Consider the following 21,170-nt stretch of genomic DNA (forward strand, 5'->3'; position numbering starts at 1 on the left):
CGCAGAGTCGGACTGGCCATGAGGCCAGTCTGCCAGTGGCAGATACGCCCCCTTGACGCATCGAAGACGCGCCTTTCTGCCACATATAGCAAAATAAGATGAGAGAAAAAATTATGGCCGAGAAAAAATGCGGAAAATTCATAAATGAACGGGAGAAGAGAAAGTGGATTGCATTTTGCAAAAAGGAACCACTAGCATTGCAATGTTGCTAAGATTGTACAACTTCTTTTGTCTTGGAGGAAAAACCCGATTATCCACTAATAGTTTCTATTTTACTCGCTAAAAACTGTAATTTAAGACAAAAATTACCATCTAAATTTCTTAGTTTTTCACAATTTCCGCAATTTTATTGCAAAGGATGAAGTTGCACAATCCTAGCATCATTGCAATGCTAGTGGTTCCTTTTTGCAAAATGCAATCCAAGTAAGAGTAAAGAAAGGTCCTCGTATGCATGATAGTGGTGAAATGGAGGTCCTGGAACTATAAACCGGAAATAAGTCCTCAAAACGCCCAGGCCTTCAAAAATGCTGGAAAACTGATGTCTTTGTTTTTTTAATTTGCTGAATTCAGATTATGTGGATTGCTTTTTGCAAAAAGGAACCAAGATGATTCCAATGTTGCTAAGATTGTGCAACTTACAATCTTTGTAATAAAATCACTGACATTATGCAAAAATTTATATTTCCAGAGGTAATTTTCGAATTTTAATTTAATTAGATAGTCAGCAGGCCCGGACGTAGGGCGTGTGCAGGGCGTGCGGCGCACACGGGCGCCAGCCTTTGGGGAGCGCCACGAAAGAAGAAGAGAGGGGAAAAAGGGGGGACAAGGAAAAGGAAAAAAAGGGAAGAAAGGACAAGGGAAAAAAGGAAAAGGAAACAAGGTTGGGCAGTGAAAGCAAGGAAGAAGGGGGGAAATGGAAGGAAGAAGGAGGCAAGAAAAGCGAAAAGAGAGTCCGCGAGCAAAGGGGGGGGGGGGCATAAAAACCATAGACAAAATATAAAGAGAATTGCCGTCTAAAGGTAAATTTTCAGGACAAAAACTCCACCTGGTCCATAGACGGTCAGACGCCCCTTGACCCTTTTGCGGCTGTACAGAAATACAAGAGTAGGCATGTAGTAAGAGGGCGCCATAAATCCATCGAACAGGAGCCGACATAGCATTTTAGCCCACATCCGCCATCTTGAATTTGAGAATTTTAAAAAATGGACTAAAAATTCGAGTTTCCCGTCGAAAAATACCCCTTTGACACCGAATTTCAGAAAAATCCATCGAACAGGGGCCGAGATAGCATTTTAAGCCATTTCGGATTCTCGAATTTTGAATTTTTTGAATTTTGACAGATTTTGATTTAAAACGCGTGATCCCCAAAATCGAAACTCATATTCGGATTCCTCGTCAAAAATCGATGCGATTTCATGTACCATACCCTGACACCGAATTTCAGGAAAATCCATCAAACAGGAGCCGAGATGGCATTTTAAGCCACGTCAGTCATTTCAGATTTTCGAATTTGGAAAATTTGACTCAAAACGCGTGATACCCAAAATCGAAGTTCAGATTCGGATTCCTCGTTAAAAATTGATACAATTTCATGTATCATACCCGAGCATAGCGTGAAGGAAAGAGACGTAACGTATACATACTGATTCGAGCATATGAATCCAACGTGGCAACATGGGTAGTGCTCAGTGGGTCAGCGGAGGAGGAAGAATAAGAATTTATCGTGAGAAATTCCTCGGGACGAAAACGAATGCTATAGCGCCGGCCGGCGCCTCACCGTTCGGTTGCATCTCGGGCGACCGGCCGGCGTGGCGCGGCGGCGTAGTTCAAAGAGAATCTATACGCGTCGTTAAACCTTTTTCCTTCACGCTATTCTAACATATGATACATGAAATCTCATCAATTTTTCACGAGGAATCCGAATCTGAGCTTAGATTTTGGATATTACGCGTTTTAATCTATTTAAAATCGTAAGAGAATTTACAGAATTGTCCTTGAAAATTGATCACACATTAGTGTTTTTTTACGTCATTAAACCTCTCTCCTTCACGCTATTTTAAAATTTGATGCATGAAATCGCATCAGTTTTTCACGAGGAATCCGAATCTGAGCTTAGATTTTGGATATTACGCGTTTTAATCTATTTAAAATCGTAGGAGAAATTACAGAATTGTCCTTGAAAATTGATCACACATCAGTGTTTTTTTACGTCATTAAACCTCTTTCCTTCACGCTATTCTAAAATTTGATGCATGAAATCGCATCAGTTTTTCACGAGGAATCCGAATCTGAGCTTAGATTTTGGATATTACGCGTTTTAATCTATTTAAAATCGTAGGAGAAATTACAGAATTATCCTTGAAAATTGATCACACATTAGTGATTTTTTACCCCGTTTTTCTTCTACGTTCACGTAATGAAATTAGATCAACAGTTGACTCATCAACTAGCCTAGCCTAACCCCCCAGAATCGGTCTAAAGGGCGAACGATTTTATCAGATGAGATGTGCGGTCCTAGTTTCCGGGCAATTGCGGTTTGATGGAAGCTGCGATGAGGAGAAACGGAAGATATGCGAAACTCGGGCGGATATTAAGTGAGAAACCAGGTAGGGGAAAGGCTTTCTTCCCGAAAAGTTAGTGCTCGGGCCAACTTACATGGTCACTGGAGCATTGTATAGTAGGTTGTGGGAAACTATTTTTTTGCAGCAACAACCAATTGGATCGCATTTTGCAAAAGGAACTAAGAGCATTTCAATGTTGCTGGGATTGTGCAACTTAGGTACATTCTTTGCAAAAAGTAAACTTTGCGACGGTAATTTTCGTCTTGAATTCATAGTTTATTGGGAGTAGAGGTGAAACTAGTTTAGATGATCGTTTATGATAAACGATCATCTAAACTCGTTTATGTTTGCAAGGTTAGCGACATTGGAATGCTCTCAGTCTATAGTTGCAAGGTTCAAAAGTTGCACAATCTTAGCAACATTGGAATTCTTGTGGTTCCCTTTTGCAAAATGTAATCCGCCATGTATCCGTAGCTCAATATTTTGAAGAGGAGAATGTGAAAAATTGGGACATACTGGTTTAATCAAGCTGTAATGAATGAAAATTATTTCACTCACTTGCAGACATTCGATTAAATAAAGTGTGCAAACTTCCGCTAATACGCTTTATGATTTTAGATTTCGCTATGACGCGAAAAATTGGCCACTCTCCGTCGTAAAATTAGCTTTGAGGCATTGAAAATTCTCGTCGATTATAATTTTCAAAAAGGAGATGATGAGCGTCATTAAGTGAGGAAACCTAACTAGCTCTTGAACTTTTGTCAAGTGTCAAAATTCCTATGCATAAAATTTCTAAGATCGGTAAAAAATTCTTTCCTTCGAAATTTTCACCTTTTTGGTAACATAGAGACGCTTTATCATTCCACCTCCCCCCTTTCTCATCCGCCATGTGTCACTCTCTTAGGAGAGGTAGTATACAGTCAATTTTTAGACGTGCGCCCTTTTGATCGCTTGAGAGACCTCTTACATTTTTTTTCTTTTCAAAGTGATAATTGATTAGGGCACATCCTATTTTCGGCTGTGTTGCTCAAATAGCCCCTGAGGCACCCCTACAAATGAGACAAACGAAACTAACACAATACGGAAATAGAGCAAATGGAAAGACGGCGCAGAGATACAACTATTCGTGCTTGATGGATGCCCATGTTGCATCTGCAAAATTGAAGGCGCGATGGCGCCAGCTGTGAATTCGCGATGTTCCGCAGCTCCGCTTTATGCTGCCAGTGCGGTGTCGTGAGAAAAGTTAAGAAACGAGGCTACGGCTCTCCTATTTTCGGCTGTGTTGCTCATACAGTCTATAAGGCAAACACGGTATGGAAATGGAGCAAAATAAAAGGAGGCCGTACTACATACTTTTTTACTTTAGCCATCAGTTTGAAAATTTGATGCTGTTGCAGACTTAAAACCTGCATGTGGAGGAGAGGAAAAGTAATGCAATGAACGGCTCAGACAAGTAAAAGAAAACAGAGTATATTCGTAATTTTACTTTACATTCAACAGAGAGAGAGAGAAGGAGGGATGGAAAGAAAGAAGGGACTATGGAGGAATCTTCGGTAGAAGAGGATCAACATTTACAAAATTAGACAATCAATGAAACAAAAGTATATGTATCTAAACTTCCATCTATAAAAATAAAATAATTTGTACATTTTGCTAAAACAAGATAAAGCTACTTCAAATCCAAATTTGAAGGTTTTAATTTCCTAGAAGGATTCAGGTTTCAAGAATCAAGAGCGTAAAGCATTGCCTACATGTAATTGACTAGTATAAGATTACAAGTGGGCAAAAGTTGTTTGAAGGGTGTGACTCTTCGTTTTGGTATGGAAAGGTGAAGGTGCACTTGGATGTAAGCTGCAGTCAGCATTACTCTTATGCTCTGTCAGACTCATCCCTCTTTACCCTCCGTAAAACGTTAATCTGAAAGATAAGGACTGAAATTAGAATCCTCCAATTATAAGCCTAAATCCACCTATTTACTCCCATTCAGTAATCTATCACGAAACGTTGCTAAAACTTGCTTATTGCTAAGTTAACTAGCGTTAGTATACATGAATAAATTGTTGTCCTCTCAGAAGATCAGAAAGTGAGTTTAGGACTCAATAACGCTACCTATTCAAGTCGGTAGCACCTGTTCAAAACTGCAGGAGTCCCTTGAATTCCTTGCGGGATACTGTGGGACTTGGAGGTGTTGTCCTAAAAAATTTTGAAAACTGCTTCCCCTTGATATTCAATTTTCAGCCATTTTAATAACGGCGCCGCCTTTAACCGGAGATGTACGAACGCACATCTCTCTGTTTGAGATAAAGCGAATGATTTTGAATCCACCACGCAGGTACTTACTTATCAGCATGTTGATCTCATCATGCAGCATCTTCATTCCATATCAGTCATAACACAATATTGTTGTTAATTGAGCTAACAAGTTTAAGAGGGGGCTCTAAAGTCATTAAAATCTTGTCTTACGAGTTACGAGTAGGGACGTATTTTCTCTACTTCTGTCTCAATCTAAATCATAATGTACCTATGAATGAATGTTATTGCAATCCCCCCCCCCCTCTTTCACAATAATAATTGAAAAGTCTCTCAGGTATCTTCTATCTGCAAGTCGTAGAGCATTTTTTTTTTTTTTTTTTTTTTTGAAAGAATAAGAATTATTTTAAGGATAGTAGCATTTTCATTATTGTGTAAAGATTGAAATACGTTTGAACTTATTCGTTTTGAGCGATGGTCACGCCAACACAATAACTGGCGCCTACTGCATATTAAAAATGATGAAGAATTTCTGGTTTTTTGCTTCGCGTTCTTTTTGCGCGCTTTAAACGTAAAATCGCTGACGAGATTTTGACGGTAAGCAATCAGCGCCTGAATGTAACCATTGCATGCAACCACATTCATGTTTACTGGTTGGCCGTATTGCATACGGCATTAAATGAAGGAGCTCTGGTCTTTTCTTCCCGTTCTTTTTGCGCACCATCGAAAACCGTAGGCAAGATTTTGACGGTATTTAATCAACGCCTAAAAGCAACTATTCGTGTTTATTGGTTATGAACGTGTGTGTTACTTACTAAATACCTACTGTTCCGGTGGGTAATAATTTACTGATGACAAAGAGGGGAAAAAATAAACGGATTTTCAAATGAATGCAAGAAGGGGCTTTGGACTCAGTTTTTGCAAAACCGACACAAAGCTCTGAGTGACCGGAAAGAATTAAATTTATTTAGTGAAAGAGTTTCGCTGATATGAGTAACGATAAGTATAGGTAAGCACCAACACCTAATAATAACAATTTTTTCTAGGGGGTGGGGGGAGGGGGAACTCGTTAAGTTACCTATCTCTATGGTGGCTCAAACATAGAAAAAAAGCAGGGAACCTTGTAAAATACTTAAATATTTAACTTATTGAAAAGATACACTCTCCAAACAACAAAGTACCCATTCGTTATGATTATGAATTTCTTGAATTAGGTGACTACATAATCACTTATTATTATAAATTCCTTGAATTATGTAACTAATCAGTGTACCATACAGTGTCTGTTTGACTTCAATGTAAATATACTTAAAAAACAAAGTTGTCTCAGCAGGACGTAATAAAAATGAGCATAGAAATACAGTTAGATATTGAAAAAGAATCTCCGGATTCCGTCGGAACGAATCACTTTAAAATGTTACGATTTCCTCACTGTTTTCAGCATCTCTTCATGGGGTGGTATGCTACCCTAGCGGGTGACACGATGTGGGGTAATCGATGTGCATGCGCAACATCCATCATGTTTCAATGATATGTCATTTATCTCTAGGTAAAAAATGATATGTTTACATTGCAACGTAAATGATATGTTTTGATTTCAAATCACAATGAAAAAAACCTTAAAATTATCAATTACCTAATCAAAGAAAAAAGTGCATTTATTTTCTCTAAACGTCTGAGACATGATATGTATTTTCTATCACTTTATATGTTCACTTTACTTTAAAAGGTTTTCAAAAGTTAAAATTCCAAATCCGATCAGCCAATTCCTACACAAGAATGTCCATTAAAAAAAAGGAAAACACATTAATGGGCGATAATTCACATAAAGAGGAGGACTAACATAAAAACAAAATGTCTTGAATAATACTTTGGTAAAGTCGATCGTCATAATATCATTATGGGGTATCCTTATGAATCAATTTTATATCATCATGATGAAAATATGTCTAGGTCAACATGACAATTGATAGCAGTATGTATACTATCAGTATGACGTAATAATGATGTCAACATGAGTTGTCATGATCAATCGGATCGATTTCATTTATAACAGCAGTATGCTTATGTTATCATTGATTCATAATAATACCCATCAATGTGACATCATGTGCGAGAAACGGACAGTCTGCGTAAAGCACCTAATAACCCTGATGATCAACATTAGGTATGTGGAAATTTTCAATTTACAGTCTGATTTAATTCGCTTTCCTTAAATCATCCTGTAACATACGAATGAATCGTGCTGGGATCTCTTTCATTAACTATTCAAGAGTATGCGAGCAAGACATTTTTTGTTTGACAGGAGTGACAGGACATTTTTCCACGTTTCGAAGGAGAATTACCTAAATAGGCGCATTTACAGTCACTACAACTCCGACAATGTTGCTAAAAGTTTCCACTTTAGTGATCTCCACATTAAACATCATGACATTGGGATCAAGTTACAAAAATAAAAGTGAAAATAATTACAAGATCATAGTAAGAAAATATATACAAAAACAAGTCAGTGCAAAATTTACAGATAAGTACGACTATGTTGGTCAGAAGTGAATTGAGACGTAAGAAATTTGAGCTCGGTAGAACCTCTGTAAATAACATATTTTCACTTGAGCAATGAGTGTATGAAATTTAGGCTTCAGAATTTTCAACATAACTTCAGTCTGAACATCATATAACTGAATTAGGTACTTTAGTTTGGGACTCTTTTTGATTTTGAACTCTTGTAAGTACGTGAGAAGACCGAAAATTCGAATTGTTTAATAAATTTCAATAATTTACCCAGAAAAAAAGCTGCAACAATTTGCTTTCGGAAGCAGAGTAATTTTTTCCGGTGTCTCAACAGTAGATATTATACCAAGTCATTTTTACAGTATTAAGGTTGGTGTACCAAGTCAGTATGTTACTCCAAAATTAGAATAATTTAATCCAATAAGTGCAGAGTTCAAAGCACCGTTGGTTATAAAAAGGTTTCAAGAATAATTGATCTTATACTTCTATATGCAGATTTACGACTTTTCATCTCTGCATTGCACGATCATTAGTCACAGCAGGTTCTACGGTTGCTTAATAACAGAGTGTCATTTAATCTAATAAAAACAAGGTTTAACCCTTATGATAAATGATTAAATATCTCAAAATATCTCATAGGAAACTACTTATCATCATTTTGCAGTTCTACATATACCTATTTGTGAAGTTTAAACGGGTGAAAATTTATGAAAATAGAAAATGCTGCTCTATGAAATGGAGGAAAGATAGTAAAATCAAAATCTATTACAGTAAGGTGTCTCTATTTTGGTGCAAAGAAGTCCAGTAGTGGACTAGCTAGGTACTCATTCGTTAAAAGCAAGTATATCGAAATCACTCTATCACACAGCAATTTGCATTCATCTGTTTGTAAGTTCAAACAGTATTAAGTTTAGATCTTGTGTCTAGACGTCCTTTAATCGACGTGCAGCAAAATATATCCATATAAGAAATTCACTTTACCCCATACTGAATTATGTGGCTGAATTGGATTTGAAGTTTGAAATTTGACTTTCAAACGCTCTGACACACGTCAAGGATGCATAGATTTATGAGACTCTAAGATCATCGCTGCATGGTGTGCAGAAAAACTCTGGGTCCACAGGATTCCAATTACATTGCCCTGGTAAAAATCGGCGATAAGAGCTGCGTTTCAATATACCATAGGAATTCTTATAGCCGGCTAAAGAAGGCTACAGAAAATCATATAGCTGGCTGTAGAATGCGGAGAAAATCATACGGCCGGGCTATACGAAGCTATAAAAAATTATGCAGCCGGGCTATAGTTCCTATCGCCTGGCTGTTGCTTTTTCGCCATCGATTATAAAAGGCTATAAGAAATTGTGTAGAAATTCGTGTGCTTTGGAAATCATTAAGTTTGATACGGAACCACCTTAATATTTACAAAACACACGTTATATTTTCTTTTAATACATATTTTTTTCTCATCAATTAAAACGAGAATAATCCATACAGGATGTGCAAACATTTCAAAATCATGAGTTGAATAACGCTAACTCTGCCAGATTAAATATTAGAGCCTAACACAAAGCGGAGCGGCGACGCACTGGCGCCTACAAACCTAACAGGGATACTTCACGCATTGCGCAACGCGTGAAGTATCCCTGTTAGGTTTGTAGGCGCCAATGCACGTTTCGCGCTGGCTGCCCGCCTGCCACACCGCAGCGTGCCACGGCGCTTGAAGCAACTATTTCACACCAGAGGTATTGCACAGTATCATACGAAACTGAAGGCGCTCTAATATATTAGGAATGGCAGGCATCCATCAAAAGTACGGAGCTTTCCTCGCAAAATAAATCAAGATTCTACGGCCCAAAAAGAAAGCAGTGGTCCAAAAACTCACTAAGTCCTAGCATCCGTAATTAGTGACGTTTAGCATACACTTTCTGGCTGTCAGTTGCTTAGTCACCATCGGCTATAAAAGGCTATAAGAAATTGTGTAGCCGGCTATAGAAGCTATTGGAAATCTTACAGCCGGCCGTACGTCTATGGTATTTTGGAACACAGATTCTACTGCCAATTTTTACCAGGGTGATTTAACTTCCTCTAAAGAGAGGAGTCACTGTGACTACACCTTTGGAAACCCAATGACCCATCAAGGCAGTAAGAGGATGTTACATTCGCAAGCACAGAGAACTTAGCTATAATGAGAATGACTTAATGAAACGGTCGAAGTTACCTCCACGTATCAAGAGGGAATTTGCCGGAGAGAAAAACCTTTTTTTGAGGTATAATATCTACAGGTATTGCACGAGATAAGCGAGTGCTATACATTAGTGTGGAATGCCTACTTTTAATGAACTGTTTGAAGTGACGCCGAGGTGAGAAATAAATAGAAACCTAATTAATATTTAGTCATTCCAAAACCGAAGTAAAAATTCCATTGATTTTTGAAAGGTATCAATTTTACTGTCCACGTATATTTTTCTAATTCCTCAGGTTGGTTCAACGGGCAAAAACCAAAATACTTCAGCTAGTCAAGAATACGATAATGGTAAAATCTGGAATTACATCCGTGGAAGCCAACTGCATGTGCTTTTGATAATATCCTCGGCTGGGGTTACCAACATTAGAGGATGATAATTGTTGAAGGTTGACAAAGCAATCTTAAATTTTATGCGTCTACCGTTGTATAAAAAGATTAATGGAACGTTTGCACGTGAAAGTGTTGTAGAGGCATTTTTCCTAGCTTTTTTGACCTTGATTTACGGTAAAGAGTTTAGCTCACTGTTCCTTCTAGTGAGCTAAAAACTTCTGACCCCAACGCCGTCAAAGAAACAACTATATTAACGTCCCTGTGATGTGGCGTAGTATCATGCTAAATGAAGGCGCTCTCGGCGTTGGTAGAATTTTTCATGCTTGTTCTCGTTCGTCTGTAACTAATGGGGTGTGATTATAATGAAGCACTCAATCATTATTATTGCAGATTCCATTTAAAAATAGACTGCCGTATGATTATCGCAAAGGAATCCATCGTGATTTTTGACTAGCTTGTATTTTTACAATCAATGATGAAAATATACTCCTAGCCAGACCGTATTCAATCATGATTAATTTCTTAATCTTTTTTTATTTTATTTTATTATTATTATTTTTTTACATTTGATTGTTAGGATCATTTAATTTGAGACTTGAAACGTGATTTAAGGGATGAGATTACTGTAATACGCGTTTTACAGTGCATAATTTGTCTACGATTGGCTTAACTAAGAGTGCCGTATCTTACAAATTTGTAACGTTTAGGTTGGCCGAGGCCTCATAATTTAGTTGGGTTTGCTGCGTGATTCGATAAATGTTGATGAATGATTGTTGATGATGATGTTCGATAAATGATTTCTCTCACAACTCATTATAATACATCAACCTATCATAGAATTTCAATCGGAAAACGTCAGATGGTTCCGAATTTTGTAAAAATAAGAGAAACAAATTTATTTGTAGGTGGCCGCAGTATCAACCAATAGCAGTTGCGCTTAGGAGGCAAAGCATAGAAAACCCAAATTAAGCATTGGCACTAAATAAAAAAGAACAAAACATATTATTTACAGCAATTGATTTGTCATTCAACTCTCTCCTTCCCGTCAACAAATGTATCTCTGGCCAGCCAGGGACTACAGGAGGGTAAGGAGTGATTATTTTTCTTGCATTTTAATGCAAATAACAAGAACTTATCATGATCATTCCTAAGAAATAAAAAATTCTATATTGGAGAAAATCATCGTGAATTTTGCGCTTTGCGCACACATATAATATGTAAAAAATAATAGCTGCGGTAGTTCAAGAGGACGTACTCTTTAAAGGGATCATCTGATCAAGCTGATGTGAAAACTTTCAAACTTCTTAACAAAATGTCGATCTGAAGTCCTAACTTCTTTGATACTTTATAGTTGTCAGATTTCACAAACATCAACCCTTTAAAAATCCAAAATAATTTCAATTATTTAGGATCCAAGCAGGAATACAAGTTGTATGAGCCGCTGCAAGTAAGATTCCCGAGAGGGAATTGTTGAGTAGGCTGTTGAGCACACAGAGACACTGCATTTCTGACTGTGCAGTTAAAAAATCCTAATGTTTTTCAACTCATTCGACGCACTTATTTTGGAAAATCAGTTTCTTTTAAAGAGAACAAGTTGCTCGGCTGGGAAAGTAGATGTATTTTTATGAACGGTATATGCGGCGCCGCGCGGTATTACATCTCAAAGTGTTTTACAGACATGAATCGACTATTTTGTAACTACTTCTCCAAGCTGAGCGCAGCTCGTAAAACCGTCCAAGTTGCGTGGATTTAATATTTTTGGCCGGGATCGAGAACTCTTTGCGGACCAGAAATTTGGCAAAGGTAACTTTAATACCACCCAGCTGGACGTCATCTGGCGATTGAGATATTTGTATACCACCGTGCTGTGGAAAAACTCCGAATGGGCTTTTGGACGTTGCAAAATTGCCTTTGATGTACCAAGAATTTACTGAAAAACTCGTTGACAATTTTCTTCCGATTTTTCAGGAATTCATATTCGCAATCTAACTGCAATTTCACCCAAACATTACTCAGCGAAATTTTGCGCGTTGAGGATTCGAGAAGCAGTGGCGAGGCATGAGTGATCGATTATCGATCGTTCCCCATTTGAAACTGTGGTAAAGAATCGATTATTAGGGTGTTCGTTGGGAACACCCTGTCTATCGATCCTTCTCCATATAGGTTTAAATGGCAGATCAATCGATATATCGCAAAGCACGCCACGCTACTGTTGAGGAGGCAAATCCTCGCGATCAAATATGATCAACGATACCACCCTACATCCCAGCAAACGGAAATTCCCCCTGACAAAGGTGCAATAAAGCTCTTAGGTTTAGCTCGATGGCAGCAGCTTGTGTCATTTCCCCTGATTAGGAATTCACTTTCCAAACTGAATTCGAAACCACACTGTTGCGAACGTCCACCGAATATTAACTAACAACAGTTGGACTGCATTTTGCAATTTGGAACTATAAATTCTGGCTCTTCTGGAAAAACACTTATGTGCATAGAGAAACTAATGCCACATACGTTGTTTTTAAACCGGGCTAGAATCTATAGTTCCAAATTGCAAAATGGAGTCCAGTTATTAACTGTCCTTCATTCCCTACGGCGGGTTTTTTTAAAATTTGTTTTTATTTGGTGGTTACTGCAGTTCATGAATAGAGTAGTAGCGGAAAATCTCCTCTGAGCACACCGGTATGTTGCGCCAAGAAACTAATCAAGGATCCTGACCAAAATGGTCCTTGCTAATGATGCACTATTTGAATTTGATGGTGTTAAAACTCAGCAATTCCCCGAAAGTCAAAGAGTGATTTTTTCCCATTTTTATTGAAACTCATTTTTGAGAGAACTTCCATCGTCTGTTTGAAGATTACACACAAATTTCGAAAATTGAAAACGATTTTAATCCAAAAATAGCTCTTTCACGTCATTCATGCGAAAATGTTTGCTTATCGTAATCTATTTTGGAGGGGATTTTTACGTGCATATTTTGATAATTTTCATTAAAAACCGGAGAAAATCTCATCAAAGCAGTTTGTAGCATATTGCAGCAAAGATTAAATAATTGAACAAATTCGCGATTACTGACTCATTTTAGGAAGAACGTCACGTAAGAGCCATAAGTTCACAAATTACGAATTCGGCAAAAATCCTGGTTTGTGACGATTTTTCCGTGACTTAAACACACCGGCATGTTCAGTTGTGCTACAAAAGTGCATCGTTTGATCGTGAAATTTCGCTCATCATTTAATGCACGGACAATATAGATTGCTGATTTAACAATAGAGAATTTGCAGGTGTCTGAAATTTGACGAATTTCGTTTTTAAGTGGAGACTACTGAGTGAACTGAACACGAGGATACCCTTGGTTCATGAAATAAACAATTATTGGAGAAGATATGACAAAATGATCTACTCTGCTAAAATACGTGTGTTTAAATGGAAAATGCCGCCAGACGACATCACTAGGCGGTGCATTTTCTCACTTTTAAATCTAGTTTTATACTATTTTCAATATCAGAAAAAAATTATGAAATCAGCTCTTTAAAGCACTTTCAGACGAAGCAACAAAAAATTTGCATGCAAATTCTCCATTGAATTGTTAAAAAATATGAGCGACATGTTTCAAATGTACATTTTACAATTACTAGTGGAAAGCGGGGGTGGTTAAATTAGCATTTTTTCAATTGTAAAATCTACATTGAAACATCGTCGTTCCCCTCACGAAAGAACGTAACTTTATTTCAATGTTGCCAAATTTCCCGTCAGATATTGCATTTTTACTTGGAGAATCTTGGATATTTTATACTGAAAATTTCACTGATTTTTCCTCTGATCTCATTAAAAAATCAGAACAATTTTGGACGAAAATCCCGCAAGTACTTCCTTGTAAACAAATCGATTGTTTGAGTCGATTTGACAACCTTGGAATGGAGTTACGTTCTTTCGTCCGGGAGACGACGACATGTCTGCCACTTTTTTTGACTAGAAAGTTGTTGAATCAGCAATCTCATTTTTTTCCGTGTGTTTTCCCTCAGACGAGGCCTCAACGGCGGAGTCTTCCACGAGTGGGTTCCAGATTTGCAGACGGACGGAAGTGACGGCGGCGAGACGGGACGGAGCGGCCGGTGTCTGCGTGGGTGTTTTGTGGCGAGTGGCGGCGCGGCCGAGGCCGAGGGCGCATCGCGATGGGAGCCGCCGGAGCTGTGTCGAGCGGTGACCCGCCAGCCATGCCCGGTGCTTATCTGATGGACGTGAGCAGGACCGGAAACAGCGCCAAGAGGAGGAAGCCCATTTCCGGCGCCGCCCGACCGCCGCTGTCGCTCACTCGCAGGGCGGTGTTGTTGCAGTCGCCCAGGCTCATCTCTTGGCTACAGCAGCTTTTGATGTCTGCCAAAAAACCACACGAAAATCAACGTGAGAGAAAAACCAAGCAAATGCATCACTGGTAAAAAAAACCTCTTGGTTCAAGAGTGCAGTTTCTTGTCGCCGGAAACAAGAGTCTGGACTCTTGTTTCAAGCGGATTTTGAATTGAATCAATGCAAAATCCGCTTGAAACAAGAGTTCAAGACTCTTAAATCCGGCGCCAAGAAACTGCACTCTTAAGTCAATGCACCGCGGCATTGGTCCAAGAGGTTTTTTTTTTTACCAGTGATCGTATTCGATACATCAAACACAATGATAAAAAAAACGCCGGCCGTGGAAACCGTACTTACGAGCTATGTAGTTGTCGCAGGCAAATAGTGAAATTTGGCATTTTGTCAAATGTCTAGGCAGATAGCTAAATTTTAGGTGTCTACAAAATTTGGTGAATTTATGGCGGAGAGCTCACGAGTTTTCAATATTTGTGGAAAAATATCTCATCGAACCTACAAACTCTTTTTGTCTCTTCCTCTTAAATTGCTTTCTCATATTTTTAAATGTTTAAATTCTAAAAATGCTGTATTCTCTGACATGCTGAAAATTTCAAGATAAGTGTCTACTCAGGAGCTAAAAATCGTTTGAAATACTATTTTGTGATGGAAATTTTTACTGAGAATTTTTTCTTACGGGTTCAATTAATTATTTTGTCTAAAAGTAGGAAAAGAATCAGAATTTCAACCTTAGCTAGAATATTTGACTATAGGTACGCGATTTGACTCAGTGGGATACCAGGGGTACCTGAAACGATTGACGCTGAACATGTTACTTCTTCCTTGATGGCCTCGACATAATTGGATGCATGAATTCACGATGACGGTAGTACACCGAAAAAAAAGTGATGTTGATTTAACGTTCTGGGTGTAAAAATTGTGTGCGAGAACTTACAAAATGCTCAATTATTCGCTACAGCAGTTAGTTTTACTTCTTGACATTGCTAAAGTAACTGTTGTAGTGGTTAATTCAGCATTTTGAAAGTTCTTGCACACTTTTTTTACATCCAGGATAGTAAATCAACATCACTTTTTTTTTTTTTTTGGTGTATCATCAGTTAGTGTCCTTCCTACAAAAAGCTCCCCAGTTGTATTTTTTCATGATTTGAGGATGGAATTTTTCCATTTTTGTTGAAAGTCCCTACAAATGCCTTCTACTGAACTGACAACACTACTATTCTCGTTACCATGAAATCGCTCAGTTATTTCCGTCGATTTTCGTACCTGTCGTCGAGGATATATTTTCAGACACATTTCTTAGTTTGGGCAAAAATTCGTTCCAGAATTGACAAGCGGTTAAGCGCGGTCCACTCCCTAGTCCACTTGTGGTCGCATGAAATATAAAGTATTGTGGATTGCTCCTCGTATACTGCGGCCAAGTCACATCCTCTCCTGTTGGTTTCCTTTAAAATAAATACATAAACAAATAAATAAATAAATAAAAGCAGGTGCCATCATTCTTAAAGCTTAATTTACACACCCCCTTCTCTTCATTTATTTTACTGTGCATTTCATTTATTCTAGCTGGACGTAAAGAACTCTTACGTCCTAGACCTTTGTTTAAAAGTCGCCTGACTGCAAGGTCTCCTGTTGGCGAAAAGGGACACGAGTTTCACCCAATTAAAAGCCGAGATGATTAAAATTTGACAACGATTTGATCAGCATTTCATTTTCATCAGCACGGGCTCGCGGCATTGCAAGCTCGTCGTTGTACACTAGTTGGATATTGTGTCCACCGCACTGGGGGCGATGGGTCTGATACCGAGAAATTACAACGATTAAGGCGCGCACACTGCACTGCGTTTGGCGCAATGCGAGAAGTATTCATGCAGTCTTGCAGGCGCTAGTATGCGTTTAACGCCGGCCGGCCGCACTGTGCTCGGCGCGATTATTCGAACTCGCGTTAGAATAATCGCGGAATCGAATAATGGGGCTGCAAAGGCTCATCTTGTGTTTAGGCGTCGTATGAGTACTTCAACGTTGTCTTGTTTCTCCCGATAAAATATTTTTTCAGAGAAATGTTAGGCAAGTTCTCTATGTTCGCTTCTTCAGATTGAATGGACCATTGAAAAAGGTAAGGATTTAGGCACTCTCATACATGATTCTTCACCAGAATTCACGTTGAACACGATTCGCGCAACGAATACTACTGAAATCAACTCCTGGATAAGGTATTAACGTTTTTATTGTCCATCGGTCACGGAAAGAATGCGCGGTCACAAGAAAAACAATACCGTACGCGAGTCAAATCGCGCACTACAACGGCTTAGGCAGACCACTCAATCGAGCATGGTTTCTTTCTCATACTGCGTTGTTCAAAGTGCGTATAGCTTGCTACAGCTGAGTCAAAGCGTTAAGATTGAGGTTGCCATATTTTCATATTGCTGAGACTGTCACAGTGAAGTTAAGCGTTTAATTTAACCCAAGTAAATTATTTTTTCTTCCATGAATGGAATGTTTGAATTTATTCATAAACATCATTACCAAGATTAGGAGTTAATCTAGGGTTAGAATTTCGATCGCTAGATTCGAAATCCTTGTTGCCTATTGGTGCTTTACTTTCAACACACGCGTTCTACCATCTACCCACCAGTGTATCTGCCGCTTTAGACCTACCGCCCGTGGTTTACACAATATCCAAACGCGCATTGGCTCCTACAAACCTAAGTGGATGCTTCAAGCATTATGCAATGCGTGAAGTATCCACTTAGGTTCGTAGGCGCCAGTGAGCCTCTATTACACGTCGCAACCCTGCGATCCTAGGATCGAAGGAATGCGGGAAGTTTCCTGAAACATTTTTTTTCTGCTTTTTGTCGGCTCATGTATATCAATTTTTTTACATGAGAAAGAAGCTAACTTTATGGCTTGAGATACATGGAATAGGCTGAATAAGAAGAAAAATTAAGATTGTTTTGAATAAACTATGTTGAGTAGTTTACCAAGAACTGGATAAAGCAACATCAGCCGGTTTTGTGTGAGCCTATTCAATTTCTAATAGCTTTTCCTCAAAACGATGGTCTCTGAGCTGTAAGCCTCAAACTACGATAGCTGCGGTATGATTTGACATTTTGCGTCTAATGTTTTGTGCCAAATGTTCGCAGAGCACCATAGGCGGAACTACAAACTTTTGTGGGTGGGAGCAGAAGGACACCTGGTCAAGGGCTAGAGACACTTAAAAATACCCCGTCAAGAGTATGTGTGGGTTTTTCCCGTAGGGATTTTTCTGGTCTCAAAGTGAGATCCGTGGTCCTTTTCCGGAAAGTTTTGTAAACTTCAGTCGTCTCAGAGGCAATTTTGCGCTGCTTTTTCCGACAAATTGATCGAATTAAAATTCCAAAGCTTAAAAATATTTCGCACACTTATTTAGCGTAATATTTTACATAAATGAGTGGTCAATTAAATTTATGGAGGGGGGGGCAGACCCTCGGCCCCATTGTAGTTCCGATCATGCAGCGCACCCCTCTATGTTCCTCTATGTAATCCAATTTAATTTTTCGTAGGCTAATGTCCACACGGAAAAAAATCATCACAATCCCAACTATAATCCTGGCTGATTTTGGCGCTAGATATGAGAGTAGTTGCACCAGTCAGAAGTACGGCTGCGTCTGCCGAAAACGTGGTTGGATCAACCATGCCTCCGGCTAGTGCAACTACTCGTATATTTGGCGCCAAAATCAGCCAGGGGTATACCTGGGATTGTGATACTTTTTTTCAGTGATTTGCTCGTGGACGGTCACGAATTGACTTTCTGAGGACTGAGGTAGGTCCTCCTTTGAAGGGTCACATGTGGACGAGAAAAAGTGGAAAGTTATTTGAGCTGCCAGTTGGAGGTATTGGCGAAGGTGACGGAAAGTTGGAGTAAGACGAATCGGAGGTTGTTTGGTCGGGGTGACAGCTGAGGACGGATGGTCGGATCCGGCGGGACAGGCGGGACAGGTGGGACGGATATTGCGCTTACCCTGTCATTGCGAATTTGGAGAAAGCTTCCATAATTCGATTGCTGAGGTCCCGTTCGCGGGCATTGTACTGGAGCGACATGTTGAGCGGGTGCCCGAACACATACTCCACCTCGTCGCCGTGCATCACCCCCATCCACTCGCCCCACAAATTAGTGCTCGTCCGCTGAAGAAAACAAAGCAAACAACCCACGCTTAGTTCCAGCCACCGCAAGGCAACCCGAGGCTTCCCAGGTATCCCCGAACAGCGGTACATCGGATACCTACGCGTAGAGGCCCTTTACAGAGAGAGTTACGACAGCGCGGCTCCTGGATGTCACGAACGAGAATAAAGATCACACAAATTGAACGTTTTTCGTTATCTTTTCATCAACTCATTCCGGAGTGGAGATGTTGCATGTGTCAGGAATTCGCGATTTGACTATTGATTCTTATGAAAAATTCGCGAGAAACACGATGGTCCCACTGATTTTCTCTGAAATTAACTCCCAAGCTCAAAAAACGCTCTCAAAGTTGAGGCTGCAATGGAGATGATATCCCACGCTATCCTGAGAGTCCACGTCTACATCAAGACAAACTCTCCATGCAAAGATAGGGAGCAAATACATTAGCAGTGATGCCGTGTTTTCAGTTTTAGAGTCCCCAAATAAAGTGGCAGCCCTGTCAATGTATTTGCTCCCTATCTTTGCATGGAGAGTATGTCTTGATGTAGGGGTGGACTCTCAGGATAGCGTGGGATATCCCTCCATTACGCCCTCAACTTTGAGAGCTGTTTTTGAACTAGGGAGTTTGATTTCAGGGAAAACCAGTGGCTTCATCGTGTTTCTCGCGAACTTTTACAAAAGAATCAATAGTCAAATCGCAAATTCCTCACTCATGCAACATCTCCATTCCTGACTCCGTTCCTTCTGTCATTCCGTTTGCTCCTTGACGTTCCCATTCTGGTTTATAACCTTTGCAATTGGTGGAAATGCAATCTTTATTCCCGCTTGTGACACTGTGGAGGCCTAAAATATGGGAACCAATTAGAAATTGATTCGTATTGTCTTTCCTTCATAAAGGGACTCTACCTACCCGTAGGTATAGGGATTCCTGGGAGCCGTGGGGATCCGTAAACTCTTAGACTGACCAAAATAATTCCTAAACGGTTGATATTTGAAAACGAACATCTAGAAAAGAGGAAAAAACGGATTGAACACTGAAAAAAAAGTCTCTTGGATCCAGAGTCCAGACTCATAAAACTTTTGACGAGAAAAAATACTCTTGATTCAATCGGATTTTTGCTTGGATCGAGAGCAAAGCCTCTTAATTCAGGCGGGTTTCCTTTTGATTCAAGCGAAAATCCGATCGAATCAAGAGTATTTTTTCTTGTTCAATTTCTTAAGAGTCTGGACTCGAGCTCCAAGAGACTATTTTCCCGTACACAGAAAAACTTAGGCCGTTTTACTCATAGCTTTCACTAACGCTGAATTTTTATCAGCGGCTGATTATTGAAATTGACGCAGAGGGATAGACAAAGCGATAGACAAAGAAAAAATAGAGGAACCCTAGTGGAAGCGGGTGGATGCAATGGACTAAGGACGTATAAGTTATATAGACTAACCAACGGTAACCCACTAAGGACCCTATAGTTAGTCCATTCTTTTTCCCCTTAGTCTATGGCAGCCACTCGATCCAACCAATAGTATCGCTTCATTTTCCCCTTGTCTCCTTTGTCTATCGCTTTGACTATGAAATTAATGATCAACCCGCAGATCAGTTTTGAGCCGCCCATCTCCTCAGTGATGACCAACTCTCTAGTCCGCCGGTGATCACTATGGAGGGATCATCCGAGACCAGTATGGTAAAAATTAAACGTACGTGAAAGTTGTGAGTATCGACTTGTTTCTCTGCGTGTAACTAATGCTTGCGCTGTGTAATTATGTCGTTTTTTTAACTTCAAATTCGGAATTTACGATTTTTAATGGTCTGTCTAGGATTTCACGAATTCACGCCTCAAAAGAGACACAATGTAAAAATTGCAAAAATACACATATTTCAAGTCAATAAAATTTTAGAAAAAATGTTTGGAAATTTTAAGAAAAATGTTTAGGAACGTCACTTAGTTCTAAGATACAAAATTAACTCAAACTGTTCAATTTTTTTACAAATATATGGCTGCGCATTTACTGTCTAAAATTGTGCTGATTTTAGCTTGCAATTAGAGGAAAAAATAAACAAAGAAATTTTCAGATGGAAACGCCAAACAACTTTTTACTCAAAATGTAACTTGGAAATGGACATTTTGCAGCGTTAAATGTATTATGTTCTTCTAACTGGAAATCGGTATATCCATTCAAATCCGCGCAAAACTTAATTCAGAAGTTGGAAATTGAAAAGGTTTCAACACATCTAGAACTCTGGCACCGTTCACCATCTTATTTGTTTAAATTGGTCCCAAAGTAGAGGCAAAGAGCCTTCGTGGGTATAAAAACAGAGTTCCAACAGAGCAGCAAGTGGCTCAATTTTTCTGTGCTGAAAGGATTGACATAAAAATACTATTTCTATATAGGCACTCTAAATACCATTGTTCCAACCTTGCCGCACCTGCTTTTGCCTACCTTTTCAAATGTAGGCGAGCTTGATTACAGTCGTCATTATTGATCTTACATTTTGGGAATGAAGTAAACATTTTTAAACTTCCGAGTATTGTAATGACTTATTGACAAAGTCTTATAAATATTTTTACCGAGAATCACACATTCCGTGTGAGTATATTTCATTTTCTTCTTGAAAATACGAATTTTTCAAAGCTGGGTTTGAAAACATTGGCACTTTACGGTTTACAGCATCAAGTAAGACCTGAAACTGGTGCACCAATCAGAGCGAGGCACAGATGTGGCAATGCCCTCCTCATATAGGTGCTCACGGCACGGTAAA

General features: G+C 39.1%; 1 protein-coding gene across 1 annotated transcript in view; it reads right to left on the reverse strand.

The window, feature by feature from the left end:
• Positions 1-4,015: 4,015 nt before the first annotated feature.
• The window catches only part of LOC109031260 (acetylcholinesterase), a 158,208-nt gene continuing 141,053 nt past the window's right edge, over positions 4,016-21,170 (reverse strand). Inside the window, exons 8-10 of the mRNA XM_019042694.2 lie at positions 18,254-18,417; positions 15,520-15,698; positions 4,016-14,271 (exon numbers count right to left, since the gene is read on the reverse strand). Of these exons, the coding sequence (XP_018898239.2) occupies positions 14,123-14,271; positions 15,520-15,698; positions 18,254-18,417 (492 nt within the window). The 3' untranslated portion in view covers positions 4,016-14,122. The remainder of the gene's footprint in view (positions 14,272-15,519; positions 15,699-18,253; positions 18,418-21,170) is intronic.

The sequence above is a fragment of the Bemisia tabaci genome, chromosome 4, assembly GCF_918797505.1.
Source record: "Bemisia tabaci chromosome 4, PGI_BMITA_v3".
Classification (NCBI taxonomy): domain Eukaryota; kingdom Metazoa; phylum Arthropoda; class Insecta; order Hemiptera; family Aleyrodidae; genus Bemisia; species Bemisia tabaci.